The sequence below is a fragment of the Seriola dumerili genome, unplaced genomic scaffold (assembly GCF_002260705.1).
Source record: "Seriola dumerili isolate Sdu_G_001 unplaced genomic scaffold, Sdu_1.0 BDQW01000088.1, whole genome shotgun sequence".
In the NCBI taxonomy this organism is placed as follows: Eukaryota; Metazoa; Chordata; class Actinopteri; order Carangiformes; family Carangidae; genus Seriola; species Seriola dumerili.
Genome location: NW_019174343.1, coordinates 13,271,840 through 13,298,280, shown reverse-complemented (window position 1 = coordinate 13,298,280; position 26,441 = coordinate 13,271,840). Strand labels below are relative to the sequence as shown.

Sequence of the window (26,441 nt, the reverse complement as noted above, 5' to 3'; positions counted from 1 at the left end):
GAAGTGCTGAGATGATGACTTTCAGAAGCTACATACAGAAGGTACCCCTAACCTTTCTGAATTTTACCTACCTACTGCGTTTTATACCATATATTCTGTTTCCTACCACTGACAATCGAATGTTTAACATGCAGGGCCCTCCCTCCTTTTGTGAAGTGCGTGCTGGGTAGACGTCCTGAGGTTTGCTGTAAGCATGGCATGGGGAGAGGAGCTCCACAGCAGAGGGACTCCCCAGAAGCCCTGTTTACCCCCTCTCTCACTTACCTGACTTGCATGGCGGAGAGAGATGACTGTAGGTTTCGTCACACTCAAAGCTGGAAGCTGAGTCTTCGCTGACCCGCACCTGAAGAAAAATACGCAAGTGCACTAGTGGGAAACTGCTCTAAACACCCCAGTGTTGGCAAATGACAGTGTTGACTCAATGTCACCACATTGTTTTGCTACGAAAATGTGTATATTCCAGGAGTCACTCATGCTAGCAAGCATGATACAAGTTTGTCACAAGTTGAGTCTATGCACTCCGTGTCAAACCCACAAATCCCAAGCCGACCCGACAACCTGAGTCATGGCTGAGATGTGACTGGGCTGAAAAATTCCCTCAATGAGGAGGCAGAGGTCAGACATGGAAAGAGAGCAGGTAATGCACATTTAAAAGTAGTAGTGTTTGTATTACTTTTAGATTCAAATAAGTGTATTTTTCTGGCAACACAGATCCAAAACAGCCAGATAACTTTAACCTATAAATAATAATAAGATCAGTTCCTTTTCTTTGGATATAGAGGCAGAACTGAGATTGAGGTCATATCAACTGTAATGAATATCATTTTCAAGTCTTATTACAATATTATATGTATGTATATATAATAAACACTACACAAATAATTAGTAAGTAATAAATAGTAAGTAATAATAGTTATAAGTAAGTAAAAATTTGTATTACCTTGATTTTAACCATTTAAATATCTGCTTTGTAGAAAAACACTAAAATCGAGACAACCATTTATAAACATAATTTCTCAATTTCTTTACAGGCCATATTGTGCTTGGTGCCGCTGAAGGCCAGTATTTTTCTTTTTAAATATATTTCACAAAAGAATATCATCTAGAGGTTTAAAGCCTCCTGTCAGTTTTTCTTACTCGCGCTGTCAAAATTATTTCGTATTCAGAAAATAACAAGTGAGCAGGTTTGTGCTTTATGTGTTTTTTATTCCAAAGCTGAAGCAGACAAAAGTACGGCAGGTGGAGCTGAACAGACTCAATGACAAGGAAAAAAAAGACAGACACATCTGTGCTTCCACTACAAAAAAAGTGTTGAGGGGTATAGTAAAAAAAAAAAGAAAAGAAAAAATGCACAACAGCGGGAACATTGCCCCACACATTCAAGGAACATTTCTACAGTGAGATTTGTATGTGCGATGTGACAGGTAATGTGGATGTGATTTTACAAAGTGAAGTGGACCAAACTGACAAAAGTAACAAAATAATTTCCCATGATCCCAAGTGAGCTGGGAAGTGTCCTGTTGCGTTACCAGAACACTGAAGAGGAACCAACCATCACACCCTCTTTGAATGTGATGACAGCTTGCTGGTGGTGTCAGATTCTGCTCGGGGAAGAGGAACAGCTCTTAAGTACTTTCTACCTCCTCTCAATCCACCAGGAAGTGTGGAGGAGAAGTGTTGCACCAGACTAATCCCACAGAGACTCCTGACAGCTGAGCTGGTGTGATCAACAGTAACTAAATGATCGGTCTGAACCATGTACTCCTTAGAGGGTGCTACTGCTTACATAAAAACACACAAACGCTCCCTATTGTTGCTCGACACATCTGCAAACAGAAATCTAACAAAAAGGCCCTAGCAAAACTTCAAGCTGACAAACACATCTGCATAGCATTAACCTGAAATATAATCTGACAATGTTATCAATTCTGAAGCATAACATTGGTAAGCCTGAACCAAATGGTAGGTAGGGGTTAAAAGTAATTTGCTGCTTTAGCGACACAACGGTAAGGCTAAAATGTTCATAAAATCCATGAAAAAATACAGTATCAGTTGGCTCCTACTCTCCTATGAGCTACATGCAGGAGAAAGACGGGCCAGTTTCTGTTCTTAAACGTGCCATCCTTCTCTGCTCTAACACTATGTACCTGAAAAACAAGCATAGATTAAAGTAGGAGAGAGGGACCATGAGTGAGGTGCTCTGTCTGAATGGCACATGACCCTTGTTTGAGTGCATAGGCCTCTGTTCGACATTCATAAAGACAAACTGAACCCGACAGACACTCCAAGTCCAAATCCCAGAAATGAGCTACTGTCTCCTGCCAATTTCCACAGTCAGGGACAGAGTCCTTACATTCTACTTGTCAGTTCAAAATACATCTGCTTACTTTGCATGTACGTAAAAGAAACCTTCCCTTGCTTTTATTTTTGGGATTTAGCCATTTGATTTAACATTCACAGGTTTGGGGCTAGAGCTAGAACAGGGCTGCGGGTTGACAGAGAACTACTGCTAATGCTAAGGCTTCATGTCCTATTCCAACATTCAAGCCCCTCTGAGTACACAACCTGATATTTGGGAAAGGAGAGGAGAGAGATCTCACCGATTCCCTCTCCTCCCCTTTTCTAGAATATTTATAATCTCTTCACTGGTGTAAAAACACAGATCAACATCCTCTCTGCCAGAGCAGAGTGGTGGGTTTTGTTAAAATGGTAGAGTAATAAAAACAAACACTCCTACAAAACATTAGAATTTGCCATGAAAAATAAAACACTGAGAAAATCCATGCAATGCGACTCACATGTCGACAAATTATTGCTTCCTTTTTACAACCTGTGTTTATATGTGCATGCATGCGTGCATCTTTCAGTGGGCAGTAGACTGTGGGTCCACCATGGCATTACTGGCTTTCTTCCTCCGTTTCGTTAGCAGTGGATTGGTTGAGTCCTCAATGGTCTTGATCTTGACTTGCTCGTAGTCAACCCTCATTGTTGCCAAGGCACTGGTCATTTCCTCCTGAAACATAGAGAAAAGAAGATCATTAGGCCACATGCTTTACTCAACTGGAGTCTGCTGTTGTATGTATGCATGTTTGCGTGTGCTTGGCACGTGGGAACTCCTGAACACATGCAGATACAGGAAGTTTGTCTTTTTCACTGATTCACTGATGCAAAGATAAGCAGCTGTCTAACCTTGACATCCTCCCATGTGTCCTTCTCCTCCTTTAGTACGCGGCTGGTGTGAAGTGGGGTCTGGGGAACCTCCATCGATTGCTTTAGGAAGTCAAACACAAGCACATCAGAATCTTACTTCAGTGTACGGATATCAGCCAGAAAAAACACTGAAAAGATGATATGAAAGTGATCCAGAAAAATGCAAGAGAGCTCATGTTCTCACATTGATCCATGGATGATTCATGAACTCTGTGATGGTCATCCTTTGGGTCGGCTCAGTCTTCAGGAGGGTCCTAATCAGTTGTTTAGCTGCAAACACAATTATTATTTACATCATTAAAAAGAAAAACAAGACTAGATCAAAACCTAGTATGTAGCTTGACCGCGTATGGACAGTGTCAATTGAAGAGTAGTTGAAAACTGTTGAGGAGCCACTGTAAACAACTCATCGCATTGTATTTGCATTGTTCCTAGTGTCAGCCGGTTTCAGCCCCTTATCTGTTTGCTTCTCTCCTAATCTCTGTAGTGTTAAGTGATGCTGGGAAACTGCCTGAAAGAAGGGAGCCATTCACAATTGGCAAAAGTTTGGATGCAAAACAGCTAAAAGCGCTTAAAAAAAAAAAAACAAACTGTTGTGTGGGTTCTCGAGTAGTGTATTACACTAAGTATAACCCATGCAGCTCTTTTGTTTTTGCCCACATATACCCATACACCCCCCTGACCGAAGGAGATACTGGGGTAGAGGTGGAGGCCAAATCTTCACTGTATAGCATTTTTTCTCTTCAAAAATGAATTTACTACTCAGAAAATATCACTTTCATTTGTAGTGAATTTGACTGACGGTAGCAAATGAGCATCCGTTAGTTTCAATTTCTTGATAAAGTTAAGACACATTTGTCTCTCATGTTTAGGTGAGGACTTGAAGAAGCTTGTGAAACATTGTGACGAAAAGTTTTTTCTGACACATGAAAGTAAGATCATGTGAGACCAGTGAATGGCAGGTACTCTGTTCACTAGCGCAACAACTGACTGTTGGATTTTCACATATTACTTTTAGTTTCTTTATAAGCAAAATAATCCTTCATATTATTCAGGAAAAAAAGCAAAGTTTCAGTTTACCATAATTTAAACTCAATACCTCCAGTTCCTATATACAAAAGCAGAGCATATTCAATCGACATCTAAATAAATGAGTACCTACGGTGGGACCAGTTTACATTATAGCCTTACCTTCTTCTGATACATCAGACCATTCAGGGTTGGGAAACTCATATTGGCCCATCTTGATCCTCTTCTTCATCCCAGGAGAGATGGCTAGACCATGGTTGGAATAGAAAGGAGGGTACCCACACAACCTGGTGAAGGTTTAACATGGCAGCATTAGTCACTGCATTCAATAAAGAACATGGTGGAGGTGTGAGAGATTATGAAAAGACTGACTTACAGGATATACATGATGACACCCAACGACCACATGTCACATGACTTGTCATATTTCTCTGGGCCCAGAACCTCTGGTGCTACAAATAGAAACGGAAGAATGTGAGTTATGTGTTGTGTTATGCATCCTTTTTTACTGTCTATTATTAGGCAAGGAGTAGAATATTGAATATTTGAAGACACCCAGATATTCGTCCTTACCAACATAGTAGGGTGTGTAGCAGGGGGTAGCTAAAGAGTTGTGTGAGGTGGTTTCCTTGGCAAAGCCAAAGTCTGTGAGTTTGAGCAGGGCATTGGGCCTCTTCGTGGAATACAGTAAATTCTCTGGCTGCATGGAAGATTCAGGAAACAATGAAGAATATGATGTTAGTTACTGCAGCTATAAAGAGCAGGGAAATGTCTTATTAACCAGTGTGACAATACAAAGTTAAGACACAAACCTTGACATCTCTGTGTGCAATGTTGATTGCATGCAGAAACTGGATGGCCTCTCCTATGCTCTTCATGATATCAGATGCCTCTGACATAAAGAGACAAAAAAAAAAAGTTAAGTAATGGATATTTACATTTTACAGGTGGCAGTATATGGTGGCTGTTTGTGTCTGTGTGGATGCAGTGGTATATCTGAACCAGTGCGCTATGTAATAAAATGTTGAGGTATTATAAGAAATGCTGTGTGTTTGTTACCTCTCTCAGTGAAGGCCTGGTCTCCTCTGTCCTGGATTCGACTAAAAAGCTCACCACCGTCCATGCTGGGAAGAAAAAGTCAGTATCTGAGATTTTTAGGTAGATACACTTCTGATGAGCTCCCTACTCATCTCATTTCTCATTCTTGGCTAAGTAGCATGAGGAATGGGTACATTTACCTTCTGATGTACTGGGTACTGTATTCACTTTTTGATATGATTTTGAATGTTTAGCACAGGTCTCAATAGGCCAGATGAAGTACAGCAAAGAACCACATCTTTGCAATGACATGTACTGAATGTTGTCTGGGTTAGGGTTAGGACAGAAAGGGGAAACTGACCGCATTATAATTACTCCTGAGTAGTACTGAACTAAAATTAGCAGCGAAAGTCCTTTTCAGGGTTTAAACTTGACCATGCATATTGATTTAATGTTGGATATGCTCTCAAATTATATTACTGTCAATATCACAATCATTTTTATGGTTTTTACAGCCATGTTATACAATACATTTTTGTCCATTGGACACCTTTAGTTCAAATATGACCGGTACTGGTGACCAACTAAAGCTGTTACAGTATCCCCTCATCCACGAAAAGATTTGCACATTTGTAAACAACACAGGTATTAACTAAGGTAGCACAGATACATCCAGCATTAAGAGTAACAGAGGTGTTGGTGTACAAGTCAAGTAAAAAGCTAATGGTTGTTAACCTGAGCATGAGAACATCCTACTCGACTTACTTCATGATAAGTTTCATTTAATCATTTTTGCTCAGTATGAGTGTGTGAGTTTCAGGTCCAATTTTGTGTGTGACTAAAGATGCAGAAAGCACAGGCATGTATGTGTTAACAGGAGCGCAGGACCCGCAGCCTTAGAGCCTCGTGACGGCTGTACAAAACCACAGCACACTTCAAGCTTCTCATAATTAATCATCCACATTTTGCATACTAAGAAACGGACAGCAGCTTTTTATTCTGATATCAAAGTAACTGATGTGAGTAACCACCAGTAGTGAGGCAATCCCTCAGTCCTGCAAACTCTGTTCACACTGGTCTGAAATTCTTTCCCATGTGGCTAAAGGTAGAGCTCAACCCAGCCTGGCTCTCTATGTTTCTGAAAGTGTCTAGAGGTGGCGTGTGAATTCTCAGCAGAATAGATAATTAATGATTTTGACGAGAATGGAAGTACTAAGATCGCACATCTTGCACCATCACAGCAGAAACACTGTAACACCCTTACACATTCTTAAGCTACTGTCTTTCACAACCCATTTTCGCTGTGGAAACACCTCAGCAGCAGGGATGATAAGATGTAGTCGCTGGAAATATCAAACCGTCTAGAAAAAACCCCAATAACTACATATCAGTAGTTTTTGTTTTATTTTTTCCAAATCAGATTCAAGTTTAAAAAATGTATTTTCAATTAATTCGGTGATGCTATGTTATGCTGTTATTTTTTTAAATGCATATTTTACACATTGAACAAAAGGTTCACATATTGCTCCTGATAAGTTGCAATATTAACTGTCACTTTTGAGTGCCTAGTCTGTGTTTGGTAGTTTATAGATTCTTCAGTGTGCTACAAAGTCATTACCATAATGACCTTTGATATGTAATGTTAACTAATATTGAATTATGTTAACTAAACGTATTTCAAATTTGTCTTCCTTCAATGACATTCTGAACAAGCAAGGCCGTGTTGATTGAGTCAAACTATTTAATCTCTTGAGTTAGAAAAGAAGTAGCTGGCAACACCAAGAAGTCACAAAGCAATCTGCAATAAAATGGACTGAAGAGAACAAGAAGTGTACACAATACAGCCTCCAAAATAACAACAGAGTTGACTCAGCACCTCTGACCAATCAGCTGCATTGACCTTTGGCTATGCTGCAATGTGAGTTAAAAGGATCAGTTCGATGTTGGCTATGGTCTTTCTATGGGATTTGTTAACAATAGGAAAAACTATACAATATTGCTAATGGAGTTTACAGCCAACATCACCCCTACTTCAGGTTCTACTGGACCACAGTTGACCACAACTTTGACCAGAAACTTTTAACTTTACAGCACAGATATGCTTATGTATCTAAAGATTGTTGATTCATCAAGTAGCATATTAGCAAAGTTAGGTCACAGGGCAGATCAGAAGCGGCTCTCTAATCCTCGCCGAATTTCCAAAATTATCAAAGGGACTTGACATAGTGACATAGTGACTCTTTACACAACATGACGGAAAACCTACACAGCAAAATACAGGTCATCAGGCTGACCTAATTTCTTCAATGTCAGAAAGAAAGCAGACTGAATAGCTAGATCTCACTGTGCTGCATCATCTACCTGGTGTGATATTCTAGGAAACGTTTTTAGTTTCATCAGAACATCTACTTTTCTTTATTGGCATTTTGTGCTGAGCTCATTTTCTCAAGGAAATTAGTCATCAGCTTCAGCATTTTGCATGTGAGCGTGTAGGCAGTCAGTCCACTACCTCTGCACCACAGTGATAAACGCAGACCTAGTGAGTGCACGTGTGACAAGATGTGGGTTTGGTGGTTTAAAGTGCTGCAAGATGGAAATGCAAAGGTGTGGAAAATACAATAAGCTCATTTAGGAGAAATCAGGTCATTTTCTACAAAAGGTTATGCACAACAGATTTACAATAATTAACCTGGCTAAAATCTGCTTAGAACAAAGCTCGCAATAACCTTTATCTCACTAAAGACTTAGTGAGATTAGTGAGAACGACTTCCACTTTCACATAGGGTGTCTATCTGTCAGAGGGAACATCACCAGTTGTGACCAACAAAAACGCAAACATGACTGCTTTCACTGTCAGTAAAAAAGCACACCAAAATCAGTAACTTGGTAGTTAAGCTTTTGACATGACATGACAATTCACTACACAAATGACAAGTATTTTAGTACTTGAGAGTGTGTCACCAAGACTGTGCACTCACCACTCCATGACAATGAGCAGACACTTCCTGCTCTGATAGAGGTTCTCATAAACGTCAATAATGCGCACAATGTTGGAACAAGGTGACGCCCTCCAGTGGAGCTCCACTTCCCTTCGGGCCTTGGCACAATCCTGCAGCATCTGGACAGACGGACAGAAGCATAGAGGGAGAGGTTGATTAACATCAAATATACAAGTAAGAAAATACACTACAAGTTGCATTACTGTTTAACTGTTCATTTCCTTCCCATTATAAATAATGGACAAAATGAAAAACTGATGTCTTGTTCTAGATTCAAAGAAACCAGGGACCAGCTGAATGTCACTACTAATTCACATCAACAGTTAAAAAAAAAAAAAAAAAAAAAACAGAAGTGCAGTGCTGCCATCTGCTGGCAGAATGTTGAAAAGATGTTCCTTGTTTTTCTAATCCAGTCTTGTGTGAGAGTAGCACCCTCCATGTGTGACACTCGGCCAATGCACCATTAAACAACAGCACCTTCAATTTATATGATTTTTTAATACATTTATATAATACAATACATGTATGTATTCATTGCCCAACATTATTATCAATCCCTAAAATGTCCCTCTTACTCACCGCCCTACAGCAGGAAGTCAAACTTGAGGGTCAGTCACAGAAAAATGTTTCAGAACCATTTAGAAATTCAGCATGTAGCTCAAGGTCACTCAGAAACCCTAGCCATATGATGTCTGGCATGACTCAGGCCTTACAGCCAGGTGCTAATTAAATTCAGCACTGCATTGCTCACTATAGTGAATTTAAACAAGAAACTTTGTGTAGCTACATTGTTTCTTCTGTGATATTATATCCATCAACATAGTAGAGAGCAAGCAAATAATGAAAAGTTTGGTCATCTGAGGACTTTTATTGATATGGTTGTTGATCCTGTTAAAAGTGATTTTACAGTACATTCAAATTAATTCCTTTGTACCAAGTAATAGGTATAATGATTAAATATACATTTTATTCTAAATGTTTTGTAATATATTTTTTTGAAGTTAAATTTTTGTTTACCACCATCCCTATTTGTCGTCCCTTATTGGTGAAGCACTTTGAGCTACACTTTTTGTTTGAATGGTGACTACGAAAAGATAATCCAACAAGCTTTTTACCTTTTATTTTATCTGAATGCTACCTTCTCTCCCTTAACTAAAAAGAGGGGTAAATAATAAAAAAAGGATCAACAGGATCTATGGTGCACACAGACCAATGTATAGATTCAGAGACATTGAAGTAAATTGTTCAGAATGTGTATCAACAATTCACCACCAAAAACAAAATATAAATTATATCAAAAACATTTTTTTTTCAATATCAAATACATTTTCAGAAATATGACAACCTTTTTTGTTATTATTTTTTAAATATACTAGGTTACCTCATAATGTTCATCTAAGCCAAGTATGACTTTTTGAAATGGGGTACCCCTGTTTAGCAAGCAGAAAGACTCCGGACAGGACCATGTCTTATGACCTTGCCAGTTGTAAATAACACAGCAAATGCCATGCAGGAAACTTGCAGACTCCCTTACAGAAGTAAAAAAGTTGCGCGGTCAAATATAGGCCTGAACTTCTGAACTATAACCTCCAGACTGTCTCAAACAGTAAATATAAGAAAGTCATGTTAAAGTCTGCAAAACAGGAGAAAGTACTGATTATAGGCTACACCTAAAAAACAAGACTGAAATGATAATTTATTTCAATTCATAGATAAGTTCTCCTTTCCTTCAAAAAAACCCCAAAAAAACCCCCAAAACAAAACAAAAAAACAAAACAAAACATAAAAGATCGTTTTGGCACCAGTTATAAAGAAATTGATTCATTCTAAGCTTTAGAGAGGTTTTCAACTACACACAGCAGTTTCCTACTTTCCACAACTGTCAAAGTATAGGTTGCGAGGCAGTGACAATTTAATGTTGAATAAGCACCTGTGTTTGTTTATAGATTTAATTATATAATCTAGACTACACTCCCACATGTAAAACCCTATGAATATCCTTGTCAGTCAATAGAAAGAATTCAGCCTTGTAGCTTTGACAAGTCTGTCCATCTTGTCTTGCGTTACATTCCAACCCAACCTACGGTCACAACACAACAGTTGGCTTCGTTCCAGCGTGCAGTGAGAGCTGAGAGAGCCAGAGTATTCAGTCTGCTGTCTTGCCTAGCACACAGGACTATCAGTACATTAACATGCGGATGAGAAAGCAGGTTACTCAGGAAATCAGACAATGTTATTACTTACGCTGTGGTAATGTAGTTCCTTTAAAACTGCAGGTTAGTAGTCAAATTTCTCCCCCTACCTTATTTTGGAAGCAAGTGATAAATGTCCGATTTTGTGTGTGTGTGTGTGTGTGTGTGTGTGTGTGTGTGTGTGTGTGTGTGTGTGTGTGTGTGTGTGTGTGTGTGTGTGTGTGTGTAGGTGGATTGCAGAGGGCAAATGGCACAGTGAGAGGACAGGCAAAGCTGTGTCTGAACTTTACAAATGGTGAAATGTTCAGTGGTTGATCATGTCTCACTTCTTCTTCCAGAGGTTTGTTTGTGTCAGTTTTAGCTGGACTTTGGAAGTAGTTATTTTGAATATGAGGATGCATTTCTGGCAGTGTAACAATCTCTCCTTTCATCCTGTTGCACTGCTGTCAATGTCTGAAGTCTGTTTCATGCACACATCGCAAAATCCAATCAGAATTCCACCTATACATGATCAAAAAAATTGGCTTTCCCCAGATAAATCTTACTGGGGAAATCAGGTTTCTCTAATCCTCTACCCAAATTACAGAAACCAGGTCTCTCACAAGATGTTTAAGAAATCAGGCAACTACAGAAAGACAACTGTGACCTGGTTGGGTACGAACAGTTCTGACCCGAATTCTCCACCCAACTCCAGCCATGACTATGTCCTTTTACTCAGTCCACTGAAAAGGACTCCACCCAGTTCAACAAGGACACACTTCAACCAGCAAACTGCCTGAACTCAAACCCACCTTAGCTGAAACCAGAAAGTCAAACCACGCAATAAAAGCATCAGGTTTTCTGTTCTCACTTGTTTCAGACAACAAGTCCAAAAGGGTTGTTGCTATAGAAACATCATGACAGCAGCCAGTTACAGTTTAGTAATGGCTTTTCATGTAAATAAAATCACACCACAATATTGAATAATATTTCAAGGAACACTTAAAGCAGTGCACAACCACCAGTGGTGGTTCAAAACATCCAGCCCACATAAGCATACGTTTGTGGCATGATTGCTTGTAAAGTCAAACTGATCATCCAGGAAGATAAACAATATTAACCTGCCCATGAGGATATTGGCTAGAGCAATAAGCCTGTTGATCACTATGACTGCTTTTACCACTTTAGTTTCTGACCAGTATATTTTACATATTCAGAAGAAATTTGATTGGTTGCACATACTTTTCACACTTTTCTTCACATTCTCTTGTTGTCATGTCTCTGTGATGTCTGTGAAGCTAGCATGGTCAATACTAAAAGGTTTACTATTCCTCTCACTGCAGTGTAGATTTCAGGCATGTATAACTTTAAGCCAGGTTTATTTTTACACTTTCTTTTTAGATTTATAGAAGGGCTGCTAAATGTTTCTGTCACTCTTGCATGCCAGGTTTTGAATGCTTAATTACTTTGATTACATTTGTTTTAAAGTTCACCACAGACAGCTCTGTGATTGTGTACTTGACTTTATTTCTGTGGCGCAGTGTGTTCAACTGCTGTACAAGCTGATAGCTACCAACTCCTGATAGTCAGCTGGTAAACAGCAGTCTTTTTTTTATCAGAAAGAGCCACCATATTTGACAAGATCCATGTTTGCAACAATGTAGCTTGGGACAGTGAACACTGAGAAGTGATACGGTGTCCACCTTCTGCATGTGATCTCATGATCTCATGACATGACTTTGTTTATTAAGATGTCAGTAATGGAAAGAAAAAAAACTTAAAAAGGAAATTGCGAAAAAAGAAAGTACCGAAGAAAGATAAGAAAGGTGGACACACAGGAAAAAGAATACATCAAAGACAATAGATAACAAGAGAGATTTTCTTTACTTTTACACTTCTATAATCTCAGTGTCAGCATGCTGTTTTACTGAAATTTAGGTGAGAAGTGGGGGGTCTGAGGAGTGAGTGAGTGACCAATAAAACGTGACTGTCTTTGTTACCAGGAAGAGCTGGTATGGTGTAGTGCTGCATTACTCTCTGCTTTATCTCAACACTGAACACACAGCACAGGTCAACCACCCTTTGGGACAGAGCAAACAAGGGTGGGTCCTACTTCCTGCGTCACAACTGAGAGAAAAAACACCCTAACTGACACATGAACCTGTGGACACAAACACTGTACCCATAGGACAGAACTGATGCACTGTAGTACTGTGACACTTTGACCCTCTAAAATGTATTGAAGTAACTGCCAAGGGCCAAAATTTTGTGAGCATTTTTAAAAGTATCATGAAATCTTTAATTAAATGACTTTCAAGGTGAGGCCAACGTACAAAATGTATTACTATAAAGTTGATTATTTATAGAGTAACAAAAACTGTTTTCTGCATTATAAAATGTTGAAAATGGCACAAATAGCTGGATGGCTGCTCTGTCTAGGAATTTGTTGGTGGGGCACCCAGCAGGGCTGTAATAATGTAAAAAAAGAAAATAAAACTAGTTAACCTTGCTGTAAATGTAAAGCACTACATTTCTACAGTAAAATATGATTGAACCCCCTTTATTCTTTATTATTTACACAGTCACAAACACAGGGATTAGCTAAATGGATTTAACTAAAATGAAGAGGCTTAGCTTAACTTATAATATGTAACTAATGACATAACATTAATTCAATAATAGACAAACATTAGCATACTATGGTTTCCCATTTTCTTCCTAATTTGGAATTTAGCCACTCCGATTCTTATAACTGCCAACGCCATTGTTGATGTCAGGATGGAGTAGATGGACGTTTCTTATGGTATTAATTGTGACACGTGTGTGTGTTGCCAGTAGCTTTCTTTTCACCAGATGGGCTCAGAGGTCATGCTATCCTCTCAGATCCCCCTCTCTGTCATTTGACTTTGACTGACTCAATACTGGTGTCGCTGTTGGAGGTAATTTTGTGATAGATGGTTATTGATTGGGAGAAGTAATTTAAAACAAGTGAGACCACATACATCTTACAAAATCTGCAACAATTTAAATCATAGATCACAAATGGATCAAATGATATTGTAGACATTTTAACATTTCTTTCAGAAACGTTCAGATCATAGACATGTATAAAACATGTGCTCGATGTTGTCTCTCCACCAGCCCACAACACAGACCCTTAAGTTTTTCTGCTTATCTTGTTTGCAGTCAAATCAAGAGAAGTGTTGCAAAAGCTCCTGAAAAAAAATCTGATTTTAGTATGTTCTCTCACATTCTAGATACACAAAGCTCTGATACATCCCAAAAATTATTGCCTACAGCCTTGTTTTAATTTTAAAATAATTTCTCTGTTCAAAGTTCTGTTTTATCTCCACAACCTAATGGCATACTACCACAGGCTCAGTTTTGCTGAGCACTAGTAGCCCAAAGATACTGCCTACCTGCATCTGGAATCCCAACAAAGTAAACATCACATTGGGTCCATGTGTGGGGTATATATCCAGATAAACTCTTAATCATATCTGTGTGTGTGTGTGTGTGTGTGTGTGTGTGTGTGTGTGTGTGTGTGTGTGTGTGTGTGTGCGCATGCGTGGCGATGACAGATCAGGTGGTAAAGACACTGTGTGGACATCGATTCACTTACATTAGGTAAGTTACATCGCTAATATCGACTGACTTGAATTGCCTTCCATGACAATGCTTCCTAATTGTTGCTAGCTAATAGCCTGGAGATCCTTGTGACAACTGGAATGCTGAATTGACATTACATTAACAGTAAGAGTAATTTAAGATTTGCTCCGTTATACACAGGGAAGTTAATGTGACAAGATCACCTCATTAATATTTAACCAGATGTATAACTGTCACCCCTCTGATGTCCAACTGTCAAAGGGGAAGTAGAAGATACATATGTGCATGCGTGTACTGGAAAAAAGAATCATGCTATGAAAATAATATAAGCATATCTAAATATAGCAGACTTCCCGCCACAAACAAAGATTTCACACTGTCTTTTTAACACATGGACATTTATATACACATGACAACACACCCCTGTCACCTCTCTGCTGGTGCTTGTGTGACTGCATAGCCCCCCATCTGCTGCTGGCCCTTTGAGGCTAAACAGTGAAGCTTAGGGAGAAGGAGGGAGATAAGGGGGGCAGATGGGCACACAATACACTTCCTCTAGCCAACACAAAAGCTCCCAAGCCCAGGGCAGGACAGTGGGAGGTGGGATGGGGCTAAGCTGACGGAGCACCCATCCTCCACCTGCCACTCACAAACCAAGGAAAAGCCCAGGGTCGATATGGTGAAACTAAAAAAAAAAAATATTAGTGAGGGTGATGCAGCAGTGAAATTCTGTGGAGGATAGAGATTATAGAGGGGTGACAGGTTAAGCTAGGCTCAATCAGAAAAGCCCTTTAACCTGACAAAAAGCGTTAAACAACAATCTACCAGAAGAGGTGTCTCTGCATGTGTGTGTGACTTGTTCATTGAGCGCTCAGTGAAGCAGCAAACATGTTTGTGTGTCAATAGGACACGATCTGATTAAAGACATCTGGAAGGCCTCACAAGACCGTCACATACGCGCGCGCGCGCGCGCGCGTGCGTGCGTGCGTGCGTGTGTGTGTCGGTCTGTGTACACTTGTGTGGCTATGCTTTGTGAGGACCAGTGTGAGTTTTAGACCTTGGGAGTGAGGACATTTCGGCTGGTCTTCACTTTGTGAAACACTTTCAAAAAGGGCTGTTTGAGGGGTTTTCGGTTTTAGGGTTATGGTTAGGTTGAGGTGTATTTGCGATGCATATGAACATCTGCACTGTTACTTGTGTATGGTACGATTTTGAACGTTTCAGTGAAATTGTTGCCAGAGTAAATCAGACTGTTTTATGTAGCTACAAAAGGAAAGCATGTAAAATTAGTCAGTGCAGTGGCATAAAGGTATATTCAGACTGAGGGTGAAGTGAACTTTAAGAGTTGGCATAATTGCATACACAGCTGACACAAACAGAAAACTACAGTTGGTGCATATGTTCCTTGCTAGCTACAGCTAATGTATAACAGGCTGTTTGGGACAAATAAACAATGAATGTAAGAACACTCCATCTGTCAATTGTGCCACTACCATGAGGTGAAAATTGTTTTAAACATACTTTCAAAAAAAACAAAATCATCATATTCTAAATGCATGCGATATCGCCAGTGAGAATAAAGCTTATGCCATCACTCGTGCCATCCAACCTCTCAAGACAAATAGCGTGCAAGTGAATATCGTTAGCCAGCAGGTGTCCCAGTACACAACACACATTCATTAAAAAAAAAGTTACTTTCAAGGGGAGGAAGTGAGACAGGATGGCATCTGTATGACACCCAGAGGCAGCTGTCTCACTTCCTGATTCGGGCTGGAAGATGTGCATGGAAACAAAGGAGATGAAGCAGAGTCGTTTAAGACGTTGCCAGGTACAGAGACAGATGAAGACAATGAACAGATAACTGTTTCTAAAGAAGTGAACTATAAACTAAAGGTATTTCGCATATTTTTGACAATCTCTACCTCGTTCCTTTCCCTTTGAGCTGGCCTCACTAAGTCCCCCCTGCTGACACATTGTGATTCATGGTGTGAATCCCCCTCATCACCTGATGCAACAGATGATATTTGTAACTTCACTGTATAAATACAAACAGAATGCTGTTTTCAGCTGATTCCTAATGACTGGGGGTTAACATTATGCGTCACTTGGGCACCCTGGTAGCTCACCTGGTAGAGAACATAAAGCTCCCCTGACTCTCTCCACTTTCACTGTCATAATAAAAGGCAAAAATGCCAAAAAAATAAATTAAAAAAACAGAAAGAGTAGGACTGTAGTTTACTGCTGTAAATAAGTGACATCATCGTGCATGTATTTGCATTCCGACTATTGTCAGCCATTTTCAGCCCTTTATCTTTGCTTCTCTCCTACTCTCTGTGCTCATATATAGTGTTTTAATGCAGCCAAATTTATACGTTTTTCTGTTTCTCTTGTCAGACAACAGAAAAAAAAATTAAATAGTGACTGAAACACAGCCCATTAAGGCTACATTTTAACCAGCAGTCATTTCTAAGCGATTCCCAAGCTGCGGCTCTGCACTGCTAAAATCTTGATTTTACAACCACGTCACCACATAAAAAAAATCACCAAACACGTAAGTTAAAGACAAATACTGTGCTGTCATTTCAGCTGTATTTACTTGTAAAATGAGAATGAAAGTCAGAATCAACAGAATAGCTTTCTTATTTTGTCTCTCACACAGTGAGCAGCCTCCGCCTGTGATCCACAACAGTTTTCAACTACTATATTTCCTCAAAAAGTGACTGGCAACTTCATTTACCTCAACTACAGAAGGTGACATACTTTTATTTGAGTCAGACTTGTATTAGAGGCAGGTATTTATTCCCCTCTGTTTGATATCATATATATTTAATTGGTCATCGCTGTATTTTAGCACGAAGCCTCATTTTCAGTCGTTCCCGTCTGTCGTGTTAAAGTTACTGCATTAAGTGTTAAAACAAACCCAACACTTTCTGTAGCCGTTTCAAATCATCAAAAGCCTTCTAGCGTTTCAGTTGAAAGAAACCCTTTATTTGTTTACAGGGCTTTTATTGCCATGCTGACATGCTGCAATAAGTCTCATTTCTGGTTGCTGGTGTTTGTTGTTCACATGCGATTCAGATCTGTTGGTTTCATCAGCAGTTAGCAATGGATCCGCTCTCTCCCTCCCACTCTCATCCTCTCTCTGCTCAGTGTGTCTTATGTTTAGTTATTCCTCTGCCTCCATTAGTAATAATGGTGCATGTAAAGAAATAGTTTATTTGTTTATCAATTGAGACCAGGCTCAGTGAATTGGAAGCACTCCTCCGCTTCCCTGCATCTCCCGAGCAACAGGGAAACCAGGGCAGCAAGGTGACTGCCTGTAACAAGAGGCAGTCCAGCCATGAACTGGGTTTATAACTAGTCTTGTTTCAAAAAAGGTCTCTAAATCTAGCAACAAAAGTGCTATGTCAGAAACACTGCAGAAACAATTTGCACTAATCAATTTTGAAAGAGCAACAGCTTATGGGCAAGCAGTCACATGACATTCGGCTGACCAGTGGTGGAAATATGATTAGTCAGTCAGTCAGTCAGTCAGTCAGTCAGGGACATTCGCAATTATAGGACTGGCCCCGCTGTTGCAGTAAAGCCAAGAAAAAAACACAAGCCTTTCTGTTGATCGTGTGTGTGTGTACATGTGCAAATGTGCAAAAGTATGTTTTCAGACAGACAAACTAAAGAAAACTAGGGAAGCCCAAAAAAGCAACCAGTTAAAAATTCAGGAAGTTTCCTGCCAAGACAAAGTTTGGCACATAACACCCCAAAAAAGTACACTGTATCTTTTTTGACTTTAGTTTTTGTACTGATTAAACAACCAAGATACAATGTTTAATTAAATAATTAAATAATTCATTAGTGAGCTTTATAGGTGCTGATAGGTGGATTTTGATTTCTTTTCCACTGGCTAGCCATTTCTGCATTACTAGTCTTTATACTAAGCTAACCAGCAGCTGGGTCAGCATGACATTTATCATACAGATACGAGTGTGATATCTATCTTCTCATTTAACGCTTGGCAAGAAACTGAATAAATTTGTTTCCCAAAATTTGAGATAAACTCATTTTGACAATTTGTGAAATAAAGTTGAAATAAGCAAGAAATTTATTATTTTTATTATTATTATTATTAAATTATTAACTGTCCAAAAGTTGTTGAACTATTCTTTTACAGTTTTCCCTTAGTCTTTCCACCATGTTAAAGACTAAGGACACCACTGTTACAACAAATAGCCAATTATATCAATTCGCCAATCAACATAAAATGTAAAAAATAAATCCCCTAAGTAAAAATACCCAGATTTTTCTGGTTGTAGTTTCTGAAAATGTAACACTTGTTTGCTTTTCTATGCATCAGTACCAAATTAAGCTTCAAATTAGTTTAGTTATGCAGGCTTTTGGCTAGTATTCATACTACTGGTTAGTATTCAAGAGCAACGGAGCATGTAGTGTGTTGAATGAATGAAATCTGGAAGAGAGATGAACATTCACTTCCCTTTACCATTGACACCATTCAGCACTGTTCAACCGCATTGCTTCCTTTTTAGGGAACTTATCACAAAACCAATGCAGAAAATGTAACGTATACACAAAAAATAGCTGGGGGAGACCAGTTTCAAGCATAATATCATATATTCGCTGGAAGTAATGTCTGTTGAGAGATCATTAAGGAAGTATTAGCAACCATTCATAACGAAGTGCTGTTTCCGTATGACAGAGTGCTGCATCAGCTTGGAAATTACTCTGTACCACAGATACAGTTGGCTAACTAGCTCTGGGTCCATCTATAAACAACCACAATACCACATCCTTCCAAATACACTTCCCTCAACAGAAAGGGAGGCAACAGAGAAAGACAAGGTCGATGCGTGGGGGTTGGTGGCAACTGCACCAAATCACAGACCATATAAATTATGATCGAGTAAGTCATATTATGTCAAAAGGAGCTTACAACACTAAGATAAATGTTTATCAAGGGAGCTTTTACTTCAGCTAATCTGTTTGTTTGTGACAAATGTCAAACAAATATTTTCCCAATAATCTGAAGGGGGAAATAAGATCTTATTGTTCTGCGTGATCTGTCACACTTTTGCCTTAGTGTTGACAAACAGTACAGATTTAAACATCACAGGCTATAATACAGATCCCCTCTGATCACTGAGTTATAGCTTCTAAGACAACAACATCTCTAGTGTTGTGCAACACCTAGCCAGTCAATGTGGCTCTCCTATTCGAGACATTCACATATGGCAATCAGAGTAAGTCTTCAATGATTCAGACATCATGACTTCACAACTTCACACTATGTCAAAGGTGGAGCTCCAGTTGACAAATGTGCCACTTTGTAAAATCAAATTCTGTAGTGTTTGATTCAAATAAAAACTCAAAGTTTAAAAATGTGACCTGAAGACACTGCAGCAAAGAACATGGCAATCCAACAAATAATGCCAAATGTGCAAAAGCTTTATTATTGATTAATCTGATGTTTATTTTCTTGGCTGATCATTATGTCTATAAAATAGCGAAGATTTACAATTATAGTTTCACACAACAGCCACCAGTCCAAAACCCAAAGATCTTCAGCTTAATCTCATATATGACAAATAATAACATCATATCCTCACACTTGAGAAGCTGGCAATGACAACAACAATTTAATTGATTATCCAAATAGTTGCCCATTGATTTTCTGTTGATCACCTTATCAATTACATGACTAAATGCTGCAGCTCTAAAACATTTATTTTCACTTTGGTAATTTTCCTTAACTGTTTGTATTTATTTTTTATTTTGCTTGAAATTACAATTTTCACTTATAGCTCCCATTACAGATTCTGTTACAGTAGCATTACTGATTTGTTTCAGAGGAGGATAATTGATGTGAATGAAACATTAGGATAATGGTTGCAACATATAAACTATCACTATTAACAATACTGTCATCTCAATTTTTATCCTTTAGCAAGCTAAAAATATTATTCCAACAACCAACAAATTTTATATATTATAGCACAACAAATGAAGATGAGTTAATGGCATTATGTAATGGGATACTAACAGTGAGAACATTTTCTCACCATGAAAAAATCTTGTGAGAGTGTGATTATGAATAAAGCACAGATGACCGATGACGCCACATGTCACAGAGACCACAATACGGACGCAAAACATTTTCCACAACAAGGCAAAATGACTGATCATAAATGAACTTCATGCTGACAGCAGGGAGATTTTGATCTTGCTCAAGGAGGTAATCAGCAGCATAGTGGAATAATGAGTAAGTACTCTTCCAGCAATGACCAAAGGACTGGAGATGCCACTCTCAACGGTACTGTTGAAAGACGGGGAGAAACAACTCAAAGAGTGCCACCAAAGAACCTCTTCCTTCCTCTCTCCCTCCCTCCTTTTCCTTCCTTTCTCTCACCATTTCATGATTGAAGAATGGGCCTAGTTCTTCCTCTGTATTTCTGCATTGACCTTTAATAGGCATGACAGTCTGAATACAAAATTCCAAAGGATTTATAGTATGTGGGTGTTGGGTGTCAAAGAAAAGACACTACTTTTTAAATACACCATTTAGGTGGAGTCGTGGTTCGTCTGCTCTACAATAGTCCAAGAGGAAATTTCAGAAATCGAAACCCCATAAACGGGAAAAAAAACTTCCATTTGAACTGGCCAGTGGTTCCAGTTCCTCTTTTCTCAGCCAACCCCTCGACAGGTGTGTTTACTTCACCACAGAGACTTGCACATCTTTCCAAATGTCAGGAAGTGCAACTTCAACGACTCAGAAAATGTGGCCAAAATATTTAGTCACTGTGTATGATTGCATCATCTTAACGACACACAGTTCACTGAGCTCCTTTCCAGATGAAGAAAACTACGCTTAAGGAGTCAGTGGTTAACCCATACTTTCTAATAAAGACTAAAATCTCTTATTTAAAACACTTTGTTGGCGATCACTTCAACACGTGTTTGTTTGTGAGCCAAACTCACTACAATTTCTTGGTCTGTTGATTGCATTTATATTACTAATAAACTGGTTATGTCCAGGGTTGTGCAACAAACCAGTTACCCTCCAAATCCTTTAAACAAGAAATGTTATGTAATAAGTTAGAAATTAAGCTGCCCTGAGTCCATACACTGCTCAACCTTTGCCGCAGCACAATGCAACATTATCAGGCAACATAGTCTGTGGCGTTCAAGTGCAGCGTGAAGACAGGAAACCTTGTAACATGAACTGTATGATTCTGTTACTGTTTTTTGATTGAGACATTCCAAAATTGTAAAATCACGCAGTGTTTTGGCATCTGGTATGCCTTCAAACTAAGGGGTGTACTTTCAAACTGAACTTTATGAAATAACTTCCTTCCCATATGCTGTAGCCAAGGGGGCGACACAAACACAGTACTGCGTTGTTGTTTTTTAACACAGTGCTATTTGCAGTCAGAATGTGGCCATAACCTGATTGCTCCCAATAACCTGGTTTCTTGTGTGCATACAATTTTAGTCACTGTAAGATGATACCTGCAGATGCTTCACAACTTTTGAGAGTATGGTTGTAGCAGGACACTTAAAAGCAGACCAGTCAACACAGAGAGGTACATAGCTTTGTCTCAAAAACCATAAAGTAAAAGCTATCGATTCTGTGACAGGCTGCATTAAGTATAATGCAGTACAAGGTAGTAAAATATAAATGTTTATGACTTTCGAGACTTTAGGGTTTCTCCATTTCTCTGCAACAGTCTCTCTCCCACAAACAAAGACACTCACTTATTCAGCTGCACTGTTAGCGTAAAACTTGTTCCAAGACACAGGTAAAAGTTTCACAAGGTGATGTCACCTTGGGCCAGGCTGGCAGATTCCTAGTGCTGGCATCTAATGCAACCCTAATGAATAAAAAAGATGCGATAGGGCTGACTCAGCTGACATCAGTGACGGGAACACAAAGGGCATTAGTTCATTAGTTCATTCAGTGAAGACATCAATCTGTTTGCCTACAGTCTGCTGAAAGAGCATGAGAAGAAAGTGGTGAAGCTAGCATCTTACATGCCAGCTCCAAAGTGCTACAAGTTTTAAGAGTACAAGGAGCAATAGGAGGGAATTTATGTAAGTATACAGGCACATTATACAATCAAATCACTTGGTGGCCTTTAAATCAAGTGTGTATTTGTATATATTTGCATCTGACACAGAGATTTATTCCAGCACTGACAGAGGGGGAGCTCACAGATGCCATCTGTGCTCAAATATTCACCACACATTGTTATGTGCGGTTATGCTGTATATCTAAATAGTGCACACACATTTTCCTGCTCCTTTGCTATCATGATGGGATTTGTATTGTTTCTAAGGAACCAATGTCTCTTCTGTCCACACACATGGAGTCAGTCATTTTGCCCTGTTGTTTCAACAGTGCTATTTATTCTTCAATTTTGGGGGTTTTTCTGTGAGACAGAGGCAGTAATAATAAGTGGTAAGAATAGTCTTACATCTACAGTTGTTTGTTTATGAAAAACCTGTCTCCATAAGCACAGCCAAGCATACAGGTTTTACAATAATGACTGAGAAGTACAGTTAAGCAGCACCAAGTTCCTGTGAGAAGTTTATGTTATGTGATTTAGAGACTAAACTTTAATTCCAGTTGCTTGTAGTTAATTATTCATCATTAAAACTTACACCATTTTAGTAGTGACATTTTTAGTCATTACAACTTATTTTTGCCTTTGCAGTGTCAACTCTTAATATTAATTAAACTCTCTGTCATTGTCAATATTTAATTAAGGCATATGTTCATAAATCATTTCAAATTATACACAAAAGGACTGTCACAATCTTGAAAATTCAGGGTACATTACTCAACATGCAGATTCCCTCTTGTTAATCTTCGTATACTGCTTTATACCCCACTGGAGTTGGACAGCAAAGACATAATCTATCTGCATATCCACATCTATCTGCAATTATAAAATTATATTACACACAAACATTATTACCAGCTGCAACCTCCTACAATATGTAAAGTGCAACATGACTATGTTTAATCCTACTTATATATGGCTTACCAACACATAACCCAACATGATGCCAAACAGCTTTGAGTAAAAGCGTGTCAGTGTGCTTACGCTATGTTTAATATGCACACACACACAGTGCAGAGAGCTGTGACCCAGTTTTTTAAGTTAAATTTCGGTTTGAACCACCACACAGGATGCTCCTGGACTGTGATTTACTTGGGGAAGCTTTTGTTTAACAGTCATTTGACCAAACTTTACACAATCTCTTCTATAATGATTAATAAAAAAAATTAATAAGCCAATAGTAATACATGGCTTCAAAGTCTATGGTTAACTAATGTGATATTTCTCCTTTACTCAATCACTGACCAATGCATAACGTGATCTCTATAGGTAGTTCCACCTACAACAGAGTCACTTTACAGCTAGCCCTGAGCTTTTCCTTATTTACAGGTTACCGTGGCATAACTCAATTTAAATCAAAAACACAGACAGAGGGCTGCGTCCAACCAACATTTGCTTATCACTGTTTTATCTTAACACAGTGACTGGCAATGGACAAAACAATTACAGCACATGATGCAGAAAGGCTTGAGCAGATTGAGAAATAATTTAAACATCACATAGCCTGCCCAGCAACATGCTTCAGACTCCACTGTCCACTGGACACAGCACTGCAACTCCTGTGATAAGGGGCAGCACATCACAGCTGAGATGCTAGTGTACCCGTTATAGATTCATTCATTGGTTGCATTTAAAATACCCTTTCAACTTCATATAGGAGTTTAAACTACAGATTTCCTGCTAATATCTGACAAACAAACATTTTTATGATAGAGTAATTAAGACCATTCATGAGAAACGCTAAAAGGGTGGGTAGACCAGCATCTTTCAAAAGCTGCTGTCTTGAGGTTTCTTGTTTTGAGTGACCAACAGAAGTACGAAAGCAGAGTACTAAAAAGGAGTGAATATTCACATTTAAAAATTTGAAAACAATTACTTGAATTGCATTTTTAATAATAATAATAATAATAATAATAATAACAATAATGAAGTTAGCAAATGAGTTAAGCATTTAATCAGCTATCAACATGTTGAAGATTAATTTTCTGTCCATGAATTCTATTTATTTCTATTAAAATGTGTTATTTGTTTTAGCCTCAAAAGCGGAGTTTAGATAGTTTGGACTGCGTCACTGTCATCGCAAGTGGTGACAACTCCAGAAACAAACAGCTGGGCACAAAACGTCCACTAGAATTAGTCAGTCAAAGTATTATTTTCTTCCAGAGTAGACTGATTTCCTGGCTATGCCTCTGTTCCGCAGTGACTTCACAGCCTTGACCTTTACCCAGTTTATTTGTCAAATATTACCTACCTTCAGCGCATACTTGTCTCCAGTCTTCTTCTGGAAGATTTCAAGCACCTTGCCATTGATGCCCAGCCCCAGCACCTGGCTGGTTACCTTGTAGTCGTCTGTTATGGCGTTCTTCTTGATCTGTAAGGAAGGTCTGGCGTGGAAGGGGAGGAACTGGCCCGTAGGGTTCTGCTGCCCGCCCGGGTTCTGTTGCCCCGCCGGGTTAGGAAACAGTGGCTGGTTCTGTGCGTTGGACAGCATGCTCTTGGTCTGGGCTGAGAGATGAACAACAGCCCCCTCTCAACAGTACTCCTCTGCCTTTTCCTTGTCACACAAACCGAGTCTTCTTACGGGGTTAGCTGGCCTCTGACAAACTATTCACTGTGTAGCAGCAAGGCCCGAGGAGAAACCGACAGTAGTTTTGACGTTACAGGTTAACAAGTCACTTAGTTAGCCGATAAAATGCTAAATTAGCTAGCTCTTAGCATGCTAGCTCGATCCTATTCTTGACCTGTGATTCTCGGCTAACAACTCAGCTATCGGTTAGCTTATCCATCTCCGGTGGTGTCCGCCGTCCACCGGTTCCTCAAAGAGCACTTCAGGAACTTTCCTAAAATATCCCATAAAGCGACTACAGAACTGGCTTTTTGATTAAACCACGTAAAACCTGGCGAGCAACGTTACAAAACGACAAAAACACTCAACGAAAGACAGAGGGAAAACTCCGATTCCAGTAGCACTAGCACGCCAAACTCACTTCACTCCCGGACAGACAGACACCCAGCCGGAGCAGGTTTTACTGCTGACGTCAAAGCAGGGGCTTTTTCGGCGCTTAAAGGAGAAGTACGACTGAAGAAACGACTGGATTTAAATAACAGCAGAAACTGACAGGACACAGTCCGTTTACACATGTACATACAAATGAAAGAAAGGTAAGACATCAGTATTGTAATTTAGTCACAAGTAACCAACACCTGTTGAAATTAATGCAATAAGTTGTAACTTAATATTGTTGTAACTTCTGCCTTGCATTAGTATTTTCTTGTCATGCTATGCTACTTTATGTTTCTACTTCACAATATTTCAGAGGGAAAATTTATTTAGCAGCTATACATAGTGGTTACTTTACAATTTAAGATTTTACATTGGCAATAAAACTTATGAAATAAAAAACCTTAGAGCTGAAACTATTAGCTTTTCAGGAAATTAACTAACTTTTTTTTGTTTTTACAATTAACAGTTCTTCATGCAAAATTGCCAGCTTCTCATATCTGACAATTTTCTGTGTTTTCTTTGTGATTATTTTAATAATTACAATTACAAGACTATTGGTTGACAAAACAAGACATTTGAAGTTGTCACTTTGGGCTCTGGGTAATTGTGAGGTGCATTTATCACTATTTTCAAGATCAATCAAGAAAATAACCAGCAGATTAATGAAATAATAAAATAATGAAAATATTTGTACTTAACTTATTGTTAAAGTAGTTAAAAGCCCAATCTCAACCAACTGCAAAAGTAAAATGCTCTTTACACATTATTATAATATTTAATAGTATAACAGTCACAGGGGCCATTTTCTACAGTGAGTACTTTTACTTTGATACTTTAAGCACATCTTCCTGATTATATACCGTCAGTGCAGTATTAGTGCTGAATACTTTCTCCAACACTGTATCACCCTGCAGGCCTTAAGGAAGGGAAATCCAATTCATCACACTGGGGACTTGAAGTCATTGGATTAAACCTCTCTGTTGTTCTGAAGAGACCCACTTGCAATGTTTTGATAGTAAAGGGGAAAGGGATAAAAACAGACCCAGTAAGCTCCAGTGTTTTTCTGCCTGCTTATAATTAAAACAGAATTCACCAATTTATGTCTAAATATGTTTTTTTTCCGACATTCTTTCAATTTCTTTTCAGTTTAGTGACAGTGCTGACAGCCCGAAAGGCGAGACTCTCTATTGCTAGTGCAAAACACAGATACCTGAACCTCTTGTATATTTATTTTCTGGCCTAAAAGTAG

The 26,441-nt window shown here is 38.9% G+C and overlaps 1 protein-coding gene across 1 annotated transcript; it reads right to left on the bottom strand.

Moving 5' to 3' along the window:
* Window positions 1-1,189: 1,189 nt before the first annotated feature.
* LOC111221767 (MAP kinase-activated protein kinase 2) lies at window positions 1,190-25,222 on the bottom strand. The gene is made up of 10 exons (XM_022745318.1): window positions 24,440-25,222; window positions 8,256-8,395; window positions 5,299-5,363; window positions 5,052-5,131; window positions 4,813-4,939; window positions 4,616-4,691; window positions 4,402-4,526; window positions 3,395-3,480; window positions 3,190-3,270; window positions 1,190-3,013 (listed from the first exon to the last, which is right to left on the bottom strand). Exons 1-10 carry the CDS (start codon window positions 24,677-24,679, stop codon window positions 2,864-2,866), a joined length of 1,170 nt encoding a protein of 389 aa, XP_022601039.1. The 5' UTR covers window positions 24,680-25,222; the 3' UTR covers window positions 1,190-2,863.
* Between the last annotated feature and the right edge of the window lie 1,219 nt (window positions 25,223-26,441).

Excerpts from the sequence above, each read along its gene's own strand:
- LOC111221767 (XM_022745318.1), bottom strand. The coding sequence starts at position 24,679 with ATGCTGTCCAACGCACAGAACCAGCCACTGTTTCCTAACCCGGCGGGG. Across the intron at positions 5,364-8,255 it reads CTGCTCATTGTCATGGAGTG|CATGGACGGTGGTGAGCTTT; the intron begins GTGAGTGCACAG and ends TTTTCTTCCCAG. Across the intron at positions 3,271-3,394 it reads TGAATCATCCATGGATCAAT|CAATCGATGGAGGTTCCCCA; the intron begins GTGAGAACATGA and ends GACTTCCTAAAG.